General features: G+C 48.3%; 1 protein-coding gene across 1 annotated transcript in view; it reads right to left on the bottom strand.

The window, feature by feature from the left end:
* Nucleotides 1-23,956, bottom strand: part of LOC149449525 (transient receptor potential cation channel subfamily M member 2-like) — a gene marked incomplete at its 5' end in the record, with an annotated part of 143,796 nt that overhangs the window by 40,394 nt on the left and 79,446 nt on the right. Inside the window, 5 exons of the mRNA XM_089693137.1 lie at nucleotides 257-352; nucleotides 2,686-2,762; nucleotides 11,668-11,825; nucleotides 11,899-11,971; nucleotides 16,396-16,450. Coding sequence (XP_089549263.1) covers nucleotides 257-352; nucleotides 2,686-2,762; nucleotides 11,668-11,825; nucleotides 11,899-11,971; nucleotides 16,396-16,450 — 459 coding nt within the window. The remainder of the gene's footprint in view (nucleotides 1-256; nucleotides 353-2,685; nucleotides 2,763-11,667; nucleotides 11,826-11,898; nucleotides 11,972-16,395; nucleotides 16,451-23,956) is intronic.

The raw sequence follows: 23,956 nt of genomic DNA on the forward strand, positions 1-23,956 counted from the left end.
CCCCGGGCAATAGGGGATCATGGGGCCCTTGTGCCCTCGCCCACACTCAAACCACATCCAAAAAAGCCTATGAAAGGTACCAGGGGCATCTCATGGGGCCCCTTAGTGACCGAGTTTCCGAATGGTCAGTACGCCCCTGCTGTACAGTATATGAGGTCAGGGGGTCCACCAGATACTCCTCAGGGAGGTCAGTGAATGGGGCAGATACAGATCTGCCCTAAATGACAGAAGGCAGCATAAAACATATTGTACTTACAGGGGCAAACCATCCTTGACTGTATAGGTGCCACAGCAGCTTCGGAAGTCATAGAGGCCATCTATAACATTGTACTTACGGCTCTTCTGCTCCATCCTGGATTCACAAGGGATAAAAAGAGAACACAGGTTAAGTGCAGAGGCTGTACACAGGAAAAGAACTCTTGAATCTTCATCTATATAATTATTCTGAGACATTCTAACTAATAATTTGCTGTGTGATGCCCTCTGTTAATTATATGGAGAAATAAATTCACCATTCCTCAATATATGAATGCAGACAGCACAGCAGGTGTCCATATTGTATTTAGCGCTGTATGGATTTGTGAGTACAGCATTTATTTTGTATATTTTATCACCATTCGGGTCATGGTAAAACTACATGTGAAATAAGCTCTATGCCCAAAAGTGTGCAGACATATGAACTCCACACCTGTATTGGCTTGTTGGAAACCCCATTCTGAAACCATAGGCATTTTTATGGAGTCGGTCCTCCTTTGCACCAACAGCTTTCATTTTCCGGGAAGATTTCTATAAGACTTTGGAGTGTGTCTGTGGGAATTTGTACTAATGCAACCAAAAGAGCATTTTTTGGTCATTTACTGATGTTGTATGAGAAGACTTGACCCACAATTGGTTTTTCAGTTCATTCCAATGGTGTTCAGTAGGGTTGAAGTCAGGCCACGAGAGTTCCTCCACAACAAACTGGTCAAGCCATGTCTTTAAGGAGCTGGCTGTGCACACAGGGGCACAGTCATGCTGGAACAGGAAAAGGCCTTCACTGAACTGTTACCACAAGAGTAGAAGAACACAATTGTCTACAATGTCCTTGTATGCTGTTGTATTACCAGTACCCTTCACTGGAAACACCTGGATAACTTAGAGGGGGAAGTCAGCATACCATTGGCCATGATTGGGTGTGATGGTCAACAATGTTAGGCCATATAGTGTATATACTGTATAGCAAGGGTGCTCAAACTTTTGAAAAACAAGGGCCACTGATTCAGAATTTACATTTTTTATTTTGAATAGCATGATGAACATTTTTCTCCTGCAGCCGCTGAATGCCAGAGGGAGGGAGGAAGAGAAGGAGATGATGGCTTTTGGCGGTTGCAGGAGGAAAATGGAAAGGATTGGTTCCTGTGTATACCACCCCTGCCATCCCTCCTGACCAAGTATAAAACAGAATGTGACAGGGAGACCGCATGGGCCCCTTGGAGCATGGGACGGGGTCGCCAATGTGACCCCAGACACTACACCAGTGGTTGGGGGGGGGCATTTAATCTGTGGGGTTTTAAAACCCCCAAATTGCAAATTTAAACAAGCCCTTACTGTCCTGAGCCCCCTAAAAGTCTGCTTTCACACTGATGTGCTGTGGTTTACTGTAGTGCACAGTGGCGGACTGACCATTTGGAAACTCGGGCACTGCCCGAGGGTCCGGGGTCAGTAGGAGGCCCCATGAGATGCCTCTGGTACCTTTTTCATAGGCTTTTTGAGTTTGGGCAAGGACACAGGGGTCCCATGATCCCCTATTGCTCGGGGGCCCCATGATTTTTCCGTCCGCCCCTGGTAGTGCACCTTCAGCTTTCCTGTAGGTTAGCAGCATTTTGCCATAGCATGACACCGGTAGGTAATAACAGAAGTCTATGGCTCAGCTCAGCTAACCTGCAGGAAAGCCGAAGGTGCACTGCGCTGCACCCACAGATCAGTGTGAAAGCAGCCTAATAGTTGTTAACCCTTTGATAAGTGCTGATATGCCCATAGCAAAAGCGTAATTAATGTGGTATTAAATATACGGACCTTCTTTCCATCTTCCAGCTTCTGCTGGCATTCCTCTCATCTACAGGATGCTAGAAAGATCCCAAAGTGCACTTGGTCTCCCTCCGCCTGGAACAGGAGCTGGCATTACTGCTCCCTCCATGGCCACCTGCTTCCTCCACTGCCGGCTCGATGCCCTCTAGAATGGTGAGTCGGCAAGCCCAGATCACGGTCAATGGGTTGCCAATCCCAGGCGTGCGCTTCCCTAGTTTGAGGTCAGAGGACTCCGAGGGTCTCATGTGGCCCGTGGGCCACGGTTTGAGCACCCCTGCTGTATAGTGTTTATGGATACTAATATTTCAGTGTGCCTTGTGTCATATTATTCATATTTCATGAAGTCTTGTACGCTGGCTAAATTCTCTATATTTTTCTCCTGCTATATATTCTTAATATTAGTGTATGCTTTGGATATTTAGATTATTGTATTCTTTTCAGCAATTTGCTTTGTGTCTCTTATCATATAATGTTCATTTAAAACCTTTATGCTTTTCATTCTGTCAAATTTCTGTCTGTCCCTATTGATCTCAATAGAAAGAGAGAATTAATTTTCTTCTGAATTTACCAAAATGTGTGTAAATGGGAGAGATAAAATGCTAAAAATGAATGACTTACTCAGTTCTGGGGTCATACTCCCCACGGTCAAGCCTCTCTGCATGGTATAAGGGAGGATTATATCCTGGGAATTCCACCTGTGGATGATATACAGGGTAAGTTAATCACTTTCATACCCAGAACCTTTTTCATGATCACTACTTTGTCCCCTTTTGTGTTGCTGTCTTTCTCTGGTAGTCTTTCATATACCCTAATAGTGATGGGTCGAACACTCCCCTGTTAGGTTTGTGGTCGAACATTCGAACCTAACACAAGTTCGACCGCAAACTTTGAACAGGGACAATTCACTAAGCGGCAGTGGCACTCCAAGGCAGGTGCAGGGAGTGCGGACACCGACCGCACGGAGTGACACCAGTCCCGCTCCACGAAAAGGTAAGTTGTAAAGCAAGGCGACGATCCCCGAAGGATGGATCAGACCTGCGGATTGAGCATAATGGATCAGAGTCCAATCTATTATGCTCAATCTGCAGATCCGATCCATTCTGCGGGGATCATTGGAGGGGGTGTCACCAAGTGTTACCACACCGGGTGACACCAACCCTAGGGACGCCTTTGCTAAGCGGGTTCGCTTCTGACAGCTGATTGTAAAAACAATTGCAGGAATTGCCCGGCAATTTAAACATTTGTTAAAAAACGCATGGTGTCCCCCCCCAGCCCTTCAGGTCTGGTATGAATATTAAGGGGAACCCCTAAGCCCAAAATCCATACTAGACCATTATCTGAACATGCAACCTGGCAGGTCAGGAAAGGGGGGGACGAGCAAGCAATCCCCCTCCCCTACTGAACAATACAGGCCACATGCCCTAAACATGGGGGGCTGCTTTGGGGCAGGAGGAGCTCCCCCTACCAAAATTACCTTGTCCCCATTTTAATGGGGACATTGGCCTCTTCCTCACAACCATTGCCAGTGGTTGTGGGGATCTGCTAGGGGGGGCTTATCAGAATCTGGAAGCCCACCATGGCCCTCAGATTCCCCCCCTAATATGACTGAGTATGGGGTACATGCAGGGGCGGACTGACAACTCATGGGGCCCTCGGGCAATAGGGGATCATGGGGCCCCTGTGTCCTTGCCCAAACTCAAAAAAGCCTATGAAAAAGGTACCAGGGGCATCTCATGGGGCCCCCTACTGACCCTGGGCCCTCGGGCAGTGCCCGAGTTTCCAAATGGTCAGTACGCCCCTGGGTACATGGTACCACTACTCATTCACAAAAAGAAGTGTAGTGTAAAAAAGACAGTCCTTGGCAAGTCCTTTATTAAAAACAAAAATTTAAAAAAAATGCCCCCGAAGTAGATCCAACATCAATCACAATGCTCACTGCCACTGTCGACCTGAAAAAAGAAAAAAAAAACCTCTCCGCTCTCAACACTGGCTCCCGTCATTTGACAGATGTGCTGCGGTGACAGTTCTTAAATACTGTGATGATGTCACAAGGCGGCGTGGTCACCCACCCCCTTGTGACGTCATCATGCGCTATGATCGGCCAAAGCATTGCACCTGACCTGTGGGTCCAATGCTTTAAGGGGATCTCCCATCCCACCGGCAGTCCCAGTAGACTAGCCAGCACTGCCACAGGCTAGTCACGGATCTAATCAAACAACGGATCGGTCCTGTGACAGTGACAGAATAAAAAAAAAATTAAAGTGCTCCTGTGCTTGTGTGCAATGGAGAATGGATGCACCAGTCCCGCGAACACGCAAACAACAATCATCCCACACATGTGAAGTATCATTGCAAATGTCATATCATAGGAAGTAATTTTAGCACCAGATCTCTTCTATAAATCTAAAGTGGTCACCTGTAAAGGCTACCTGTATGGGCGGGCACAATTTCAAAGCATGACATGTTTGATGTCTATTAACTCAGCGTAACATCATCTTTTATGTATTGTGGTTTTTTTGCAATAACATTCAAAAAAGTGTATTTTTCTCAAAAAATTTGGTTTTAAATAATGCTACACAGATACTGTGTGACATATAAAATTGCAAAACCCACCAAGTTATTCTCTTGAAAAATATAAAGATTGGGGTTCTAAGTAATTTTCTAGCAAAAAAAAATAATAATCATTACATGTGAACAAAAAGTGTCAATTAAGCCTGGTCCTTAAAGTGTTACTAGACCCAGGACTCTGCATTCACTATATCTGGTCTCCCCGGACCCTGCATTCACTATATCTGGTCTCCCTGGACCCTGCATTCACTATATCTGGTCTCCCCGGACCCTGCATTCACTATATCCGGTCTCCTCGGACCCTGCATTCACTATATCCGGTCTCCCTGGACCCTGCATTCACTATATCCGGTCTCCCCGGACCCTGCATTCACTATATCCGCTCTCCCCGGACCCTGCATTCACTATATCCGCTCTCCCCGGACCACGCATTCACTATATCTGGTCTTTCTGGACCCTGCATTCACTATATCCGCTCTCCCCGAACCCCGCATTCACTATATCCGGTCTCCCCGGACCCCGCATTCACTATATCCGGTCTCCCCGGACCCTGCATTCACTATATCCGCTCTCCCCGGGCCCTGCATTCACTATATCCGGTCTCCCAGGACCCTGCATTCACTATATCTGGTCTCCCAGGACCCTGCATTCACTATATCTGGTCTCCCCGGACCCTGCATTCACTATATCTGGTCTCCCCGGACCCTGAATTCACTATATCTGGTCTCCCAGAACCCTGCATTCACTATATCTGGTCTCCCAGGACCCTGCATTCACTATATCCGGTCTCCCCGAACCCTGCATTCACTATTTCTAGTTTCCCCGCACCCTTCATTCACTATATCCGCTCTCCTCGGACCCTGCATTCACTATATCCGCTCTCCCCGGACCCTGCATTCACTATATCCGCTCTCCCCGAACCCAGCATTCACTATATCCGCTCTCCCCGGACCCTGCATTCACTATATCTGGTCTTCGCGGACCCTGCATTCACTATACCCGGTCTCCCCGGACCCTGCATTCACTATATCCGGTCTCCCTGGACCCTGCATTCACTATATCCGCTCTCCCTGGACCCTGCATTCACTATATCCGGTCTCCCCGGACCCTGCATTCACTATATCCGGTCTCCCCGGACCCTGCATTCACTATATCCGCTCTCCCCGGACCACGCATTCACTATATCTGGTCTTTCTGGACCCTGCATTCACTATATCCGCTCTCCCCGAACCCCGCATTCACTATATCCGGTCTCCCTGGACCCTGCATTCACTATATCTGGTCTCCCAGGACCCTGCATTCACTATATCTGGTCTCCCCGGACCCTGCATTCACTATATCTGGTCTCCCAGAACCCTGCATTCACTATATCTGGTCTCCCAGGACCCTGCATTCACTATATCCGGTCTCCCCGAACCCTGCATTCACTATATCCGGTCTCCCCGGACCCTGCATTCACTATATCCGCTCTCCCTGGACCCTGCATTCACTATATCCGGTCTCCCCGGACCCTGCATTCACTATATCCGCTCTCCCCGGACCCTGCATTCACTATATCCGCTCTCCCCGGACCACGCATTCACTATATCTGGTCTTTCTGGACCCTGCATTCACTATATCCGCTCTCCCCGAAACCCGCATTCACTATATCCGGTCTCCCCGGACCCTGCATTCACTATATCTGGTCTCCCAGGACCCTGCATTCACTATATCTGGTCTCCCCGGACCCTGCATTCACTATATCTGGTCTCCCAGAACCCTGCATTCACTATATCTGGTCTCCCAGGACCCTGCATTCACTATATCCGGTCTCCCCGAACCCTGCATTCACTATATCTGGTCTCTCAGGACGCTGCATTCACTATTTCTAGTTTCCCCGCACCCTTCATTCACTATATTCGCTCTCCTCGGACCCTGCATTCACTATATCCGCTCTCCCCGGACCCTGCATTCACTATATCCGCTCTCCCCGAACCCAGCATTCACTATATCCGCTCTCCCCGGACCCTGCATTCACTATATCCGCTCTCCCCGGACCCTGCATTCACTATATCTGGTCTTCGCGGACCCTGCATTCACTATACCCGGTCTCCCCGGACCCTGCATTCACTATATCCGGTCTCCCTGGACCCTGCATTCACTATATCCGCTCTCCGCAGACCCCGCATTCACTATATCCGCTCTCCTCAGACCCTGCATTCACTATATCTGGTCTCCCCGGCCCCCGCATTCACTATATCCGCTCTCCCCGGACCCTGCATTCACTATATCTGATCTTCCAGGACCCTGCATTCACTATATCTGGTCTCCCAGGACCCTGCATTCACTATATCCGCTCTCCCCGGACTCTGCATTCACTATATCTGATCTTCCAGGACCCTGCATTCACTATATCTGGTCTCCCAGGACCCTGCATTCACTATATCCGCTCTCCCCGGACCCTGCATTCACTATATCCAGTCTCCCTGGACCCTGCATTCACTATATCCGCTCTCCGCAGACCCCGCATTCACTATATCTGCTCTCCCCGGGCCCCGCATTCACTATATCCGCTCTCCCCGGACTCTGCATTCACTATATCTGATCTTCCAGGACCCTGCATTCACTATATCTGGTCTCCCAGGACCCTGCATTCACTATATCCGCTCTCCCCGGACCCTGCATTCACTATATCCAGTCTCCCTGGACCCTGCATTCACTATATCCGCTCTCCGCAGACCCCGCATTCACTATATCCGCTCTCCTCGGACCCTGCATTCACTATATCTGGTCTCCCCGGCCCCCGCATTCACTATATCCGCTCTCCCCGGACCCTACATTCACTATATCCAGTCTCCCTGGACCCTGCATTCACTATATCCGCTCTCCGCGGACCCCGCATTCACCATATCTGCTCTCCCCAGGCCCCGCATTCACTATATCTGGTCTCCCCGGACCCTGCATTCACTATATCTGATCTTCCAGGACCCTGCATTCACTATATCTGATCTCCCAGGACCCTGCATTCATTATATCCGCTCTCCCCGGACCCTGCATTCACTATATCCAGTCTCCCTGGACCCTGCATTCACTATATCCGGTCTCCCTGGACCCTGCATTCATTATATCCATTCTCCCTGGACCCTGCATTCACTATATCCGCTCTCCGCGGACTCTGCATTCACTATATCCGGTCTCCCCGGATCCTGCATTCACTATACCCGGTCTCCCGCAGTACACACAACATGGAAATGCAATTATTGTATTGTAGTAAATATAAACTGCTAAATACATTTTCTCATCAGCTGTTAGAGCAGTCTTGTGACTTCTATCAGTGTCCAGCAGAGCACTGGTTAAAGCTTGCAGGAGGAGTTTTCTGTCTGCTTTTATTGAAGGATGACGATCATATGAAGCCATTTATTATGAAATAGTTGTTCGGCTCTGTGACAGGAGGTCAGGAAGAACTAGGGGATGTGTCCAGGATGGGAGATATATTTGTCCCAGGTTTATGCTCTACACTGACTGTTTCTCCTGTTGTGCTGTGTGGTGTGCCTGTGTGGCTCACTGTGGATAATTAGCTCAGGTGTAGTGCATTAAGGGCTCTGGGCTCTATAAAACTCCCAGGCTGCATAGGGAGATTGCTCCATCCTGGAACCAGTTGGCTGTGTAAGACAGACTGGGGAGCAACCAAACCAACCTATGGTGAGAAACAATCTCTGTGATCTTGGGACTGTGTGAACACCCTGGGTCTGAGCAGTGGTAGGCTGCATACAGACCGCTAGATAGGAAAGCTGTGTGTTGTAGTTAGTAGCCCAGTGTGGCCAGGCTTTATTTTCTGTTTTGGTTGTTTTGCTGGTTTTTTTATGCACCGTGTGTTCACTGGACTTTGTAAATAAAAGCACAAAACTTATTCACCAAGTACCTGCTGTCGTGCTGAGCCTCTTTTTATGGTGTTCTGATCCATCCAGGGGGTCAAGCACAACCCGATAGTGAGCTAATCCCTCACAGGCTCCTTTTTAAATCATAATAACAGAAATCACCCAAATGGTCTGAATCAGAAGTTTCCCTCTGGAATGTTTGGCCTTGGTACAGACACACAAGGTGACACACACGGGTTAAAGTGTCAATTAGAGGTTAATGTCCCACATCTGTGGCTTTTTAAATTGCAATTAGTGTCAGTGTATAAATAGTCAATGAGTTTTTTAGATCTTACATGGAAGCACTGACTGGGCTAGATAGTGAGCCATGGGGATCAGAAAAGAACTGTCAAAAGTCCTGCGTAACAAGGTAATGGAACTTTATAAAGATGGAAAAGGACGTATAAAGATGTCCAAAGCCTTGAATATGCCAATCAGTACTGTTAGATCACCTATTAAGAAGTGGAAAGTTCGGGGATCTCTTGATACCAAGCCAAGGTCAGGTAGACCAAGAAAGATTGCAGCCACAACTGCCAGAAGAATTGTTCGGGATACAAAGGGAAACCAATAGGTAACCACAAGAAAAATCCTGGCTGCTCTGGAAAAAGACAGTGTGGTTGTTTTGAAGGAGCACAATATGATGACACTTGAACAAAAATGAGCTGCATGGTGGCGGTGCCAGAAAGAAGCCTTTACTGCACCAATGACACAAGGAGGCCCGGTTAGGCATGTCAAGGTGTTGTCAGGCATATTGTAACCGGGATTTTTTGTGGCATTGGTGCAGTAAAAGCTTCTTTCTGGCACCTCGACCAAATAGCTAATTTTTGTTCAAGTATCACCATATTGTACTCCTTAAAAACAACCACACCATCTTTTTTCAGAGCAGCCTGTTGTTCTTTTGAGGTTACCTGTGGGGTTTTTCTTTGAATCCCAAACAATTCTTCTGGCAGTTGTGGCTGTAATCTTTCCTGACCTTGGCTTAGTATCAAGAGATCCCCGAACTGTCCACTTCTTAATAGGTGATTTAACAGTACTGATTGGCATATTCAAGGCTTTGGACATCTTTTTATGTCCTTTTCCATCTTTATAAAGTTCCATTACCTTGTTACGCAGGACTTTTGACAGTTCTTTTCTGATCCCCGTGGCTCAGTATCTGGCCTAGTCAGTGCTTCCACCTAAGAGCTAACAAACTCATTGACTATTTATACACTGACACTAATTGCAATTTAAAATGCCACAAATGTGGGACATGAACCTCTAATTAGCATTGTAACCCGTGTGTGTCACCTTGTGTGTCTGTACCAAGGCCAAACATTCCAGGGGAGGATAACTTCTGATCCGGGGGCGGAGGCTTCTGATCCAGGCCATTTGGGGGATTTCTGTTATCAGGATTTAAAAAGGAGCCAAACAACTATTTGATAATAAATGGCTTCATATGATCACCATCCTTCAATAAAAGAGCATTTTTTGGCATGATCACTCATATTTTCAATACCAATGCCAAAATTTCACAATTTCTGCCAGGGGAGGGAAACTTTTGAGCACAAATGTATATAGGGATTGGCCCCATCTTCCTCTGCAATCTGACTGAACTATCAGTTTGACTGATCGGGTCCTGCTTTGCTTTCATTTATAAATCAATGGTCCTATTGTAGCTTTCATTCATGAATTACGGTTACTGCTTTCATTTTTAGCGAACCCTTTTTTTCGTTGTTGCTGATTTTGTTTTGTTTGTATGTAAATCTTCAACTTTTTAAGTTTTTTTTTTTTTGTTCGGTTATGTTTTTAGCATCAAATCTGTTTGTAGCAGAAACATGATTTTAGCACCTTTAGGCCTCTTACACGCTGCAGCTTGAAAAGCTCAGTAGAGTATATTTTTTACTGATCTAAAATGCAGCCCTTTGCCTATACACAAGCACGTACAAACAAGCGCTGCATATTCTTAAGTAAAAAAGATAATAATAATATTTGTATTCCTGTCAGTATTTTGTGCCGTTGCACACAAATGCACGCATGAGCACAAATGCCAGTGGTTTTTGCCTAGAAATGTATTATGCATGGAAATGCGCATAGTGCAAATCAATACAGGCAAAACAAACACCTGGAATTACGTCCAGAATGCTGATGCTCAAACATCAGTACAGTATGCAAGATGCCATATAAAAGAGACAAATCAGAGAATAACATTTGTAGTTAACCCCAGTTAGTTGTTTTAAACCTAGAATTTGTCATTTTAGTAATTGGAAATGTAGTCATTTTAAGAGTTTGCAATTTGTAAAATGTGTAATTTTAGTAATTTGTAAAATGTGTAATTTTAGTAATTTGTAATCTTAGTCATTTGGAATTTGTAGTTTTAGTAATTTGTAATTTTAGCAATTTATAAAAAATAAATTTTTTGTCAATTGTAATTTTAGTCATTTGTAGAAATTATAATTGTAGCCTTTTGTAAAAATGTGTGATTTTAGCAATTTTAGTAACTAGTAATTTAGGAATTTTGTCATTTTAGTAAGTTGTAATTTTAGTAATTAATAATTTGTAAAACTTGTCATTTTAGTAATTTGTAAAATTTGCAAAATTTTAGTAACTTTGTTACTAGTAGAGGTTGTTTTGGTTACCTTTTTGGTGCATCAGCTGCTTTTTGCTTTTTCTGCCCTTATTATAGTTAGTCTGGCTGAAAAAAAGTCCATCCAGTTCAACCATTAAAAAAAAAGCTATAATCCTACACCCACAGTAATTTGTAAGTATTGTAATTTTAGTCTTTTGGAAAAATGTGTGATTTTAGCACTTTTAGTAACTAAGAATTTGGGAATGAATTTTGTCATTTTAGTAAACTGTAATTTTAGTCATTTAGAATTTTAGTAATTTGCAAAACTTGTCATTTTAGTACTTTGTAAAATTTTCTAAATTTGAGATTTTAGTCATTTTAGTGACCTGAAATCTAGGAGTTTTGTTTGTTTTAGTCATTTTAGTAAATTGTAATTTTAGTAATTTGTAATTTTAACTACTCTTACATTTTTTGTTTGTTTTTTAATCCCAAATAAAAAATCTTGGGGGTTCACTTTGGCATCCTTGCCTTGGGAGACAGAGAACCTGTCTCCCAAGGCAAAATCTTCAGAGGTCACTGACAGGTACTCACCTCCCATGGCACAAACTCATCGGGCACTGGGTAGCGGGTTATTTTAGAGTCTGGGTACTGCAGGATCCGAGAGTTGACGTGGTACAGGCAGAGCTTCTCCCCGCTTCCATCTGGGCTTGCTGCAACCGTCTCCTCTGAGTCCTGCGATCTGCGATCATCTGACCGAGAAGACGAGAGATATAATACCAGGAGCCACGTCATATCATAATATCCATAACAGACCAATCTTACCTAATGTCCGCGTCTTACTCCTGGAATCTTTCTCCGTCAGGGCTGAGATGATCCAGTTCAGTTTTTGTGTAGACTGGTCCGTATACAACACAAGAAGCCAGTTAAGACGGGCACACACCATACAATTAGACGCAATCTCTGTACTATCTCATTTAGATTGACCAAAACAATGTAATATGAAGGGAAATCAAAACAAGCAATTCAGTTTGCATCAAGTGAAACAGAGCCGTTCTCTTAATAGTTGATGGAAGATCTGAAGGAGATTGTAAGTTCAGATTGTATTGTGTGTGGTCAGCTTTAGCGTTACAGGGGCCCAAGACTACTTCTGCTTAACCTCCCTAGCGGTATGATTATTTCAGATTTTTGGTGCTGAAAGCGGTACCATTATTTTGCATGGAAATATGTAGTTTTTTTATTGTAGGCCTGTAATTTTTAGGAATAACTCACTGAAATCTGTCCGAACAAGAGTCTAGTAAACATCCCGGGTATGATAAAATTTGAAACACAAAATCATAAATTATAATTTAATAAATAATCATAAAAAATAATATAATAATAATATATTTAATTCAATAATATAATCAAACCAAAAACACTGAAATTTGAAATATAGCGCCAAGTTCGCACATCGCTGAGCAAAGTCGCAGAATCGTTTTCAGTGTCTGATGTCGAATTTCCCCCACGAATCATTATCACTCAATTCTGCAAGTGGTTCTGATTTACTATCGCTGTTCTCTAGCTGATCTAAAACCGCTTTTGACCTAAAGGGACGCTTTTTGGACGCCATGGACGTTTCCAGGCAGAAAGAACATTCAAAATGCAGACAGGGGACAGAGAACTAGGGACAAAATATATGTGAAATGGGTTGAAACAGCAATGTTTTACTATGTAAAATCGTTTTGAAAAAAATTACATTTTTTTTAAATTTTCAAATTTCCCGCCACCGCCGCCAGCGGCACCCGTACGTCCCGACGTCACAGGGACCGGAACACAGAAGCCAGATGCCGGCATCGGCTGGAGGAGATGGCCGGGGACGCTGCAGGGAACACATCGCGGGAGCGAAGGACAAGGTAAGTGCTGCAGGGACTCCCTATGCAGCGCCGCATGGTAAGCCCGAGTGTAGCTCGGAGTTACCGCTTTTGGTACAGACATTTTACCCCGAGCTACACTCGGGAACACCATTAGGGAGGTTAAAGGAGATTGACCCCTGCCCTATGTGATTACATTTATAGAGTGGGCTTAAAGTCCCTTTTTCTATAATTTGTATTAAAGTGTTGCTAAACCCACAACAGTACAATCAGTCTGTATATGCAGTAAAGCATGCTTGTCATACTCACTGTGGAACCTAAGGGGTTAATCCTCTGCATTGTGTAAAAAGGCTGTTTGATCCTGAGTTCTCTGATCCTCCCCTTCTTCCAGTGACACCCCCCCCCCCCATCTCCTGATAAGACATATCATAAGGAGATGCTCTGCACATGCTCAGTTTGGTGTGTATTGCTAGAGAGGGTTTTTTTTTTCTTCTTTTTTTGGAGACTGCATGTGATCAGCACAGGGCCAATCAGCACTGTCCACACAGAGATCAGGGGTTCTGCATCCTCCCAGAGCAGACTGAAAACTCCTCCTGCAAGCTTTAACCAGTGCTCTGCTGGACACTGATAGAAGTCACAAGATTGACTGGTCACAAGATTGAGAGGTTTTTTGGGGGTTTTTTTAGGGAGAGTGCATGTGATCAGCATAGGACCTATCAGCACTGTCCACACAGAGATCAGGGGTTCTGCATCCTCCTAGAGCAGTAAAAAAACTCTTCCTACAAGCTATACCCAGTGCTCGGCAGGACACTGATAGAAGTCACAAGACTGCTCTAACTGCTGATTAGAAAAGGTAATTAGCTGTTAATATTTACTAAAATAATTGCATTTTCATGTTGTGCGTACTGTGGGAGACCAGATATAGTGAATGCAGGGTCCGGAAAGAGAGGATATAGTGAATGCTGGGTCCGGGGAGACCGGATATAGTGAATGTGGGGTCCGGGGAGACCGGATATAGTGAATGCGGGGTCCGGGAAGACCAGATATAGTGAATGCGGGGTCCGGGGAGAGCGGATATAGTGAATGCAGGGTCCAGGGAGACCGGATATAGTAAATGCGGGGCCCGGGGAGAGAGGATATAGTGAATGCTGGGTCCGGGGAGAGCGGATATAGTGAATGCGGGGTACGGGGAGACCGGATATAGTGAATGCGGGGTCCGGGGAGACCGGATATAGTGAATGCGGGGTCCGGGGAGAGCGGATATAGTGAATGCGGGGTCCGGGGAGAGCGGATATAGTGAATGCGGGGTCCGGGGAGAGCGGATATAGTGAATGCGGGGTCCGGGGAGAGCGGATATAGTTAATACGGGGTCCGGGGAGAACGGTATAAAGGACACTACTGGGGGGAAGAGGGGCAGAAGACACTGCATTGGGATATAAAAGACACTACTGTGGGGGCAGAGGGGCAGAGAACAATACATTGGGGGTTAGAAGGCACTACTGTGGGGGTAGGGGGGCAGAGGACACTGCATTGGGGGTACAGGACACTACTGTGGGGGGAAGGAGCAAGGGACATTGTTTTGGGGGGTACAGGACACTACTGTGGGACGAGGGGGCAGAGGACAAAGCATTGGGGGGGGGGGGGTTACAGAAAACTACTGTGGGGGAGGGGGGCAGAGGACTCTGCTGTGAGGGGGTGGAGGACTCTATTGTGGAGGGTGATGTGAAGGTGGACAGGGCACATTGCTGTGGGGGGTGATGTGAAGGTGGACATATGACACTACTGTGGGGGGTGATGTGGAGGAGGGCAAGGGACATTGCTGTGGGGGGTGATGTGAAGGTGGACAGGGGACATTACTGTGGGAGGTGATGTGAAGGTGGACAGGGAACATCCCTGTGGGGGTGATGTGAAGGTGGACAGGGGACATTACTGTAGGGGGTGATGTGAAGGTGGACAGGGCACATTGCTGTGGGGGGTGATGTGAAGGTGGACAGGGAACATCCCTGTGGGGGTGATGTGAAGGTGGACAGGGGACATTACTGTAGGGGGTGATGTGAAGGTGGACAGGGCACATTGCTGTGGGGGGTGATGTGAAGGTGGACATATGACACTACAGTGGGGGGGTAATGTGAAGGTGGACAGGGAACATCACTGTGGGGGGTGATGTGAAGGTGAACAGGGGACATTACTGTGGGGGGTGATGTGAAGGTGGACAGGGGACATTGCTGTGGGGGGTGATGTGAAGGTGGACAGGGGACATTGCTGTGGGAGGTGATGTGAAGGTGGACAGGGGACATTGCTGTGGGGGGTGATGTGAAGGTGGACAGGGGACATTACTGTGTGGGGTGATGTGAAGGTGGACAGGGGACATTGCTGTGGGAGGTGATGTGAAGGTGGACAGGGGACATTGCTGTGGGGGGTGATGTGAAGGTGGACAGGGGACATTACTGTGTGGGGTGATGTGAAGGTGAACAGGGGACATTACTGTGGGGGGTGATGTGAAGGTGGACAGGGGACATTACTGTGGGGGGTGATGTGAAGGTGGACAGGGAACATCACTGTGGGGGGTGATGTGAAGGTGAACAGGGGACATTACTGTGGGGGGTGATGTGAAGGTGGACAGGGGACATTGCTGTGGGAGGTGATGTGAAGGTGGACAGGGGACATTGCTGTGTGGGGTGATGTGAAGGTGGACAGGGGACATTGCTGTTGGGGGGTGATGTGAAGGTGGACAGGGGACATTACTGTGTGGGGTGATGTGAAGGTGGACAGGGGACATTGCTGTGGGGGGTTATGTGAAGGGGGACAGGGGACATTACTGTGGGAGGTTGATTTGAAGGGGGACAGAGGACTTTGCTGTGGGGAGTGATGTGAAGGGGGACAGAGGACACTACTGTGGGGAGTGATGTGAAGGGGGACAGAGGACACAACTGTGGGGAGTGATGTGAAGGGGGACAGAGGACACTACTGTGGGGAGTGATGTGAAGGGGGACAGAGGACACTACTGTGGGGAGTGATGTGAAGGGGGACAGAGGACACTACTGTGGGGAGTGATGTGAAGGGGGACAGAGGACACTATTGTGGGGGGTGATGTGAAGGGGGACAGAGGACAATACTGTGGGGAGTGATGTGAAGGGGGACAGAGGACACTATTGTGGGGGGTGATGTGAAGGGGGGAGACTTCCTTTTGCTAAGAGCAATCCATACGATCTTGGTCAGCCAATTGTCGCAATTGTGAGCAAACGTTTGGAACTGTGGATGCTTTCATGTCTAATTTGATATAACTTATTAGCTGCCTCTATCATGGTGAACTTTTCTGTGTGAAAAAAAGGTAAAAAATGTAGTTTGTGTACAGTGTTGCATGGCCGCGCAATTGTCACCCAAAGTGCGACAGTGCTGAAAGCTGAAAATTGTTTGTGGGTGGGAAGGGGCTGAAAGTACTCGGCATTGAAGTGGTTAAGAAATATACCTGCTCTTCCAGAACAGTCAGCTTTTTCTCCAGCAGACACAGCATGGCGGAGACACTGCACCAGACACAAATATGGCACGTCAGGAATACATTATATAACATAAATGTAAAAGCGGTATGATATTACAGACACAGCACTTTTCTTAGTTCAGCAGTCAGGGTAGCAGACAATAATCAGATATTAGAATCTCAATAAACTGCTCCTGAGCCTGGAGATCGAAGTAATTAACACCTAGATGCAGGGACGGACTGACCATTCCGGCACTGCCCAAGGGCCTGGGGTCAGTAGGGGCCCCATGAGATGCCCCTGGTACCTTTCATAGGGTTATTTGGGTGTGGTTTCAGTGTGGGCAAGGACACAGGGGCCCTATGATCCCTTATTGCCCAGGGGCCCCATGAATTGCCAGTCTGCCCCTGTCTAGATGTCAAGTAGCTTCTGACAGTCTTGTGTGTGAATAATGATGGACTACTGTCCCCTCATCAGACCATTGGCTGCAGAATCAGCAGGGAAACAGGTTATCCACCTAAGGACCAGGCTTTTTCAGGAATTTTGTGTAACAATCAGGGTTTTTTGCTAGAAAATTACGTAGAACCCCCAAAGATTATATATTTTTTAAAACAGAGGCCGTAGAGAATAAATTGGTGGGTTTTGCAAATTTTTTTATGTCACACGGTATTTGCGCAGTAGTTTTTTAAATGCAATTTTTTGAGGAAAAAAATACCTTTTTTATGAATTTTAATGCAAAAAAACCCCACAAAACATAATCTATTTCTTTTAAATATAAAAGGTGACGTTACACTGAGTAAATAGATACCAAGCATGTCACTCTTTAAAACAATGCACGCCTGTGCAACGGCAATAAACGATGTACATTTTACTATCCATAGGCAACGCTTTAACAGCCGTTACAGGTTACCACTTTAGATTTACAGAGGAGGTATAATACTAGAATTAGTGCCCATGGCCTGACCTTTGTGGTGATAACTCACATGTGTGGGACGATCACAGTTTGTGTGCGTGTTGGGCCGACACGTGCTTTCGCCTTTGCGTGCAAGCATGCGAATAGGTAGTACTGCATACTCATTCACGTGGGGGGCGGGATCTGCAGACCCCCGTGTTAAAGGGGGCTACCAGATGCCAATAAGCCCCCCGCCCGCAGACCCCCACAACCACGGCCCAGGGTTTTGGGGAAGTTGCCCTTGTATCCATCAACATGGGGACAAGGTGCATTAGGGAGGAGGAGCACCCCCTGCCCCAAAGCAGCCCCCCATGGCAAAGGCATGTTGCCTGATACGGTTCAGGAGGGGGGCGCTCGCCCCCCCCCCCCTTTCTTGACCTGCTGGGCTGCATTCTCAGATAAGTGTCTGGTATGGATTTTGGGGGGGGACCCCCACGCTATTTATTTTTAAAATTTTGGTGTGGGGGGTTCCCCTCAAAATCCATACCAGACCCGAAGGGCTTTGTATGGATGGGAGGGGGGACCCCACGTTGTTTTTTTTTTTAATTAAATTGTCAGGCAATGCCGACAATTCTTTTTACATTCAGCTGTCAGCGGGGAACCCCACAGACAGCTGAAACAATAATGAATGTTTCACTACTAATATGACTTAATAATATAACATGTATTTTAGTAACTGAGCGGTATCTTAACACCTCATACCTCAGATGTAGTAAGATACCGCTCAGTAATTTGTTCATGTTTGAAGTTCACATTCGAACATTCTGTAGGTTGGAATGTGCGACCGTGAACCGAACAGAGGGGTGATCAGCCCATCAGTAGTCACAGGTCACACACCATGGCAAGACTGAGCACAACAAGGTAGATATACTGCATCAACAAGGTAGATATACTGCATCAGCAAGGTCTCTCCCAGGCAAAGATTTCAAAGCAGACTGGGGTTTCAAGATGTGCTGTTCTTTTGAAGATTCTAGTTCTTTTGAAGAAGCACAAAAATACGGGCAATGATAAGGACTGTAGACATAGTGGTTGGCCAAAGAAACTTAATGCAGCAGATGAAAGACAAATCATGCTTACTTTCCTTCGATATCAGAAGATGTCCAACAGTGCCAACAGCACAGACCTGGTGGAAACCAGTGGGAACCAGGTACACACATTTATTGTTCAACTGACCAGAAGTGGTCTTCACTAAAGAATTGCTGCCAAAAAGCCATATCTCCAATGTGGAAACAAGGCTAAGTAACTCAACAATGCATGAAAACATAGGATTTGGGGTGCAGAAAAAACATCAGCAGGTGCTCTGGACTGATAAGTCAAATTTTAAAATATTTGGCTGTAGCAGAAGGCAGTTTGTTCACTGAAGGGTTGGAGAGCAATACAATAATAGGTGTCTGCAAACAACAATGAAGCATGGTGGAGGTTCCTGGCAAGTTTGGGGCTGCATTTCTGCAAATGGAGTTGGAGACTTGGTCAGGATCAATGGTGTCCTCAATGCTGAGAAATCCAGGCAAATACATATCCATCATGCCATACCATCAGGGAGGTGTGTGATTGGCCACACATTTATTCTTCAGCAGCACAATGACCCGAAACATATAGCCAATGTCATTAAAAACTATCTTCAGTGTAAAGAAGAATAGGCAGACCTGGACGTGATGGTTTGCCCCCCCACAGAGCTCTGATCTCAACATAATGGAGTCTGTCTGGGATTATATGAAGAGACAGAAGGATATGAGGCAGCCTACATCCATAAAAGGTCTGTGCTTAGTTCTCTAAGATGTTTGGAACAACCTACCTGCCAAGTTCCTTCAAAGTCTGTGTGCAAGTGTACCTAGAAGAATTGATGCTGGTTTGAAGGCAAAGGTGGTCACACCAAATATTGATTTGATTTGAATTTCTCTTCTGTCCGTGTACTTTCCATTTTGTTAATTGATAATCATAAACTACTAATACTTCTATTTCTAAAAACATTCTTAATTTATAGCGTTTTTTGAGCACCTGCCTAAAACTTTTGCACAGGTATATATTTGATCATGTGTGGTCAGCCAGCAGGATTTTGGAAGTCCCCTCCTGTGGTGGCCAGAGGTATTGTGAGTAGAGATTAGCGAAGTATTCAAAAATTCGATTCGGCTGATTCGGCAAATTCGAGGAATAAATTCGAATCGATGCGAATATATTCACTGCGAATTTAACTCATAAAAGGGTGTTTCTAGGCTTCAGAGAGCCTTTATATTAGTGCAGAACACTGTACCTTTAATTTAAATGCCCTTGGAGTCTGCTGGGGAAGAGAAATAATACTGTCAGTCAGTATGACATGCAGATGAGTGCCGTCGATCTTAGAATCACCGCACACTTCACTCATTTGGGCAGTCACGGGGCCAAAACCAGAGTGTGGAGCCATAGTGTGGCGGTGGAGACAGCAGCAATGGGAGGCCATACAGCACCCTATGACAAAAATGGAACCCACCAGCAGTGTGAGGAGACCTGAAAGTGGCACATGGCAGAGTGTGGCGATGGAGACAGCAGCAATGGGAGGCCGTACAGGGACCCATGACACACTCTGGACCTGGCAGCAGCATTAGGAGGCGGTACAGGGGCCCATGGCAGATTAGGGGCCTGGCAGCAGCAATGGGAGGCCCGTAATCTGCCAGCACCCTATGACAAAATGGAACACACCAGCAGTGTGAGGAGACCTGAAAGTGGCACATGGCAGAGTGTGGCGATGGAGACAGCAGCAATGGGAGGCCGTACAGGGACCCATGAGAGACTCTGGACCTGGCAACAGCATGAGGAGGCGGTACTGGGGCCCATGGCAGATTACGGGCCTGGCAGCAGCAATGGGAGGCCCGTAATCTGCCAGCACCCTATGACAAAAAATGGAACACACCAGCAGTGTGAGGAGACCTGAAAGTGGCACATGGCAGAGTGTGGCGATGGAGACAGCAGCAATGGGAGGCCGTACAGGGACCCATGAGAGACTCTGGACCTGGCATCAGCATGAGGAGGCGGTACGGGGGCCCATGGTAGATTACGGGCCTGGCAGCAGCAATGGGAGGCCCGTAATCTGCCAGCACCCTATGACAAAAAATGGAACACACCAGCAGTGTGAGGAGACCTAAAAGTGGCACATGGCAGAGTGTGGCGATGGAGACAGAAGCAATGGGAGGCCGTACAGGGACCCATGAGACACTCTGGACCTGGCAGCAGCATGAAGAGGCGGTACAGGGGCCCATGGCAGATTACAGGCCTGGCAGCAGCAATGGGAGGCCCGTAATCTGCCAGCACCCTATGACAAAAAATGGAACCCACCAGCAGTGTGAGGAGACCTGAAAGTGGCACATGGCAGAGTGTGGCGATGGAGACAGCAGCAATGGGAGGCCGTACAGGGACCCATGAGAGACTCTGGACCTGGCAGCAGCATGAGGAGGCGGTAGTGGGGCCCATGGCAGATTACGGGCCTGGCAGCAGCAATGGGAGGCCCGTAATCTGCCAGCACCCTATGACAAAAAATGGAACACACCAGCAGTGTGAGGAGACCTGAAAGTGGCACATGGCAGAGTGTGGCGATGGAGACAGCAGCAATGGGAGGCCGTACAGGGAGCCATGAGAGACTCTGGACCTGGCAGCAGCATGAGGAGGCGGTACGGGGGCCCATGGCAGATTACGGGCCTGGCAGCAGCAATGGGAGGCCCGTAATCTGCCAGCACCCTATGACAAAAAATGGAACCCACCAGCAGTGTGAGGAGACCTGAAAGTGGCACATGGCAGAGTGTGGCGATGGAGACAGCAGCAATGGGAGGCCGTACAGGGACCCATGAGAGACTCTGGACCTGGCAGCAGCATGAGGAGGCGGTACTGGGGCCCATGACAGATTACGGGCCTGGCAGCAGCAATGGGAGGCCCGTAATCTGCCAGCACCCTATGACAAAAAATGGAACACACCAGCAGTGTGAGGAGACCTGAAAGTGGCACATGGCAGAGTGTGGCGATGGAGAAAGCAGCAATGGGAGGCCGTACAGGGACCCATGAGACACTCTGGACCTGGCAGCAGCATGAAGAGGCGGTACAGGGGCCCATGGCAGATTACAGGCCTGGCAGCAGCAATGGGAGGCCCGTAATCTGCCAGCACCCTATGACAAAAAATGGAACACACCAGCAGTGTGAGGAGACCTGAAAGTGGCACATGGCAGAGTGTGGCGATGGAGACAGCAGCAATGGGAGGCCGTACAGGGACCCATGAGAGACTCTGGACCTGGCAGCAGCATGAGGAGGCGGTAGTGGGGCCCATGGCAGATTACGGGCCTGGCAGCAGCAATGGGAGGCCCGTAATCTGCCAGCACCCTATGACAAAAAATGGAACACACCAGCAGTGTGAGGAGACCTGAAAGTGGCACATGGCAGAGTGTGGCGATGGAGACAGCAGCAATGGGAGGCCGTACAGGGACCCATGAGAGACTCTGGACCTGGCAGCAGCATTAGGAGGCGGTACGGGGGCCCATGGCAGATTACGGGCCTGGCAGCAGCAATGGGAGGCCCGTAATCTGCCAGCACCCTATGACAAAAAATGGAACCCACCAGCAGTGTGAGGAGACCTGAAAGTGGCACATGGCAGAGTGTGGCGATGGAGACAGCAGCAATGGGAGGTCGTACAGGGACCCATGAGACACTCTGGACCTGGCAGCAGCATGAGGAGGCGGTACGGGGGCCCATGGCAGATTACGGGCCTGGCAGCAGCAATGGGAGGCCCGTAATCTGCCAGCACCCTATGACAAAAAATGGAACACACCAGCAGTGTGAGGAGACCTGAAAGTGGCACATGGCAGAGTGTGGCGATGGAGACAGCAGAAATGGGAGGCCGTACAGGGACCCATGAGACACTCTGGACCTGGCAGCAGCATGAGGAGGCGGAACTGGGGCCCATGGCAGATTACGGGCCTGGCAGCAGCAATGGGAGGCCCGTAATCTGTCAGCACCCTATGACAAAAAATGGAACACACCAGCAGTGTGAGGAGACCTGAAAGTGGCACATGGCAGAGTGTGGCGATGGAGACAGCAGCAATGGGAGGCCGTACAGGGAGCCATGAGAGACTCTGGACCTGGCAGCAGCATGAGGAGGCGGTACGGGGGCCCATGGCAGATTACGGGCCTGGCAGCAGCAATGGGAGGCCCGTAATCTGCCAGCACCCTATGACAAAAAATGGAACACACCAAGCAGTGTGAGGAGACCTGAAAGTGGCACATGGCAGAGTGTGGCGATGGAGACAGCAGCAATGGGAGGCCGTACATGGACCCATGAGAGACTCTGGACCTGGCAGCAGCATGAGGAGGCGGTACTGGGGCCCATGGCAGATTACGGGCCTGGCAGCAGCAATGGGAGGCCCGTAATCTGCCAGCACCCTATGACAAAAAATGGAACACACCAGCAGTGTGAGGAGACCTGAAAGTGGCACATGGCAGAGTGTGGCGATGGAGACAGCAGCAATGGGAGGCCGTACAGGGACCCATGAGACACTCTGGACCTGGCAGCAGCATGAAGAGGCGGTACAGGGGCCCATGGCAGATTACAGGCCTGGCAGCAGCAATGGGAGGCCCGTAATCTGCCAGCACCCTATGACAAAAAATGGAACACACCAGCAGTGTGAGGAGACCTGAAAGTGGCACATGGCAGAGTGTGGCGATGGAGACAGCAGCAATGGGAGGCCGTACAGGGACCCATGAGAGACTCTGGACCTGGCAGCAGCATGAGGAGGCGGTAGTGGGGCCCATGGCAGATTACGGGCCTGGCAGCAGCAATGGGAGGCCCGTAATCTGCCAGCACCCTATGACAAAAAATGGAACACACCAGCAGTGTGAGGAGACCTGAAAGTGGCACATGGCAGAGTGTGGCGATGGAGACAGCAGCAATGGGAGGCCGTACAGGGACCCATGAGAGACTCTGGACCTGGCAGCAGCATGAGGAGGCGGTACGGGGGCCCATGGCAGATTACGGGCCTGGCAGCAGCAATGGGAGGCCCGTAATCTGCCAGCACCCTATGACAAAAAATGGAACCCACCAGCAGTGTGAGGAGACCTGAAAGTGGCACATGGCAGAGTGTGGCGATGGAGACAGCAGCAATGGGAGGTCGTACAGGGACCCATGAGACACTCGGGACCTGGCAGCAGCATGAGGAGGCGGTACGGGGGCCCATGGCAGATTACGGGCCTGGCAGCAGCAATGGGAGGCCCGTAATCTGCCAGCACCCTATGACAAAAAATGGAACACACCAGCAGTGTGAGGAGACCTGAAAGTGGCACATGGCAGAGTGTGGCGATGGAGACAGCAGAAATGGGAGGCCGTACAGGGACCCATGAGACACTCTGGACCTGGCAGCCGCATGAGGAGGCGGAACTGGGGCCCATGGCAGATTACGGGCCTGGCAGCAGCAATGGGAGGCCCGTAATCTGTCAGCACCCTATGACAAAAAATGGAACACACCAGCAGTGTGAGGAGACCTGAAAGTGGCACATGGCAGAGTGTGGCGATGGAGACAGCAGCAATGGGAGGCCGTACAGGGACCCATGAGAGACTCTGGACCTGGCAGCAGCATGAGGAGGCGGTACTG

The sequence above is a fragment of the Staurois parvus genome, unplaced genomic scaffold, assembly GCF_062004578.1.
Source record: "Staurois parvus isolate SC_StPar_1 unplaced genomic scaffold, SC_StPar_1.0 ptg000615l, whole genome shotgun sequence".
Classification (NCBI taxonomy): Eukaryota; Metazoa; Chordata; class Amphibia; order Anura; family Ranidae; genus Staurois; species Staurois parvus.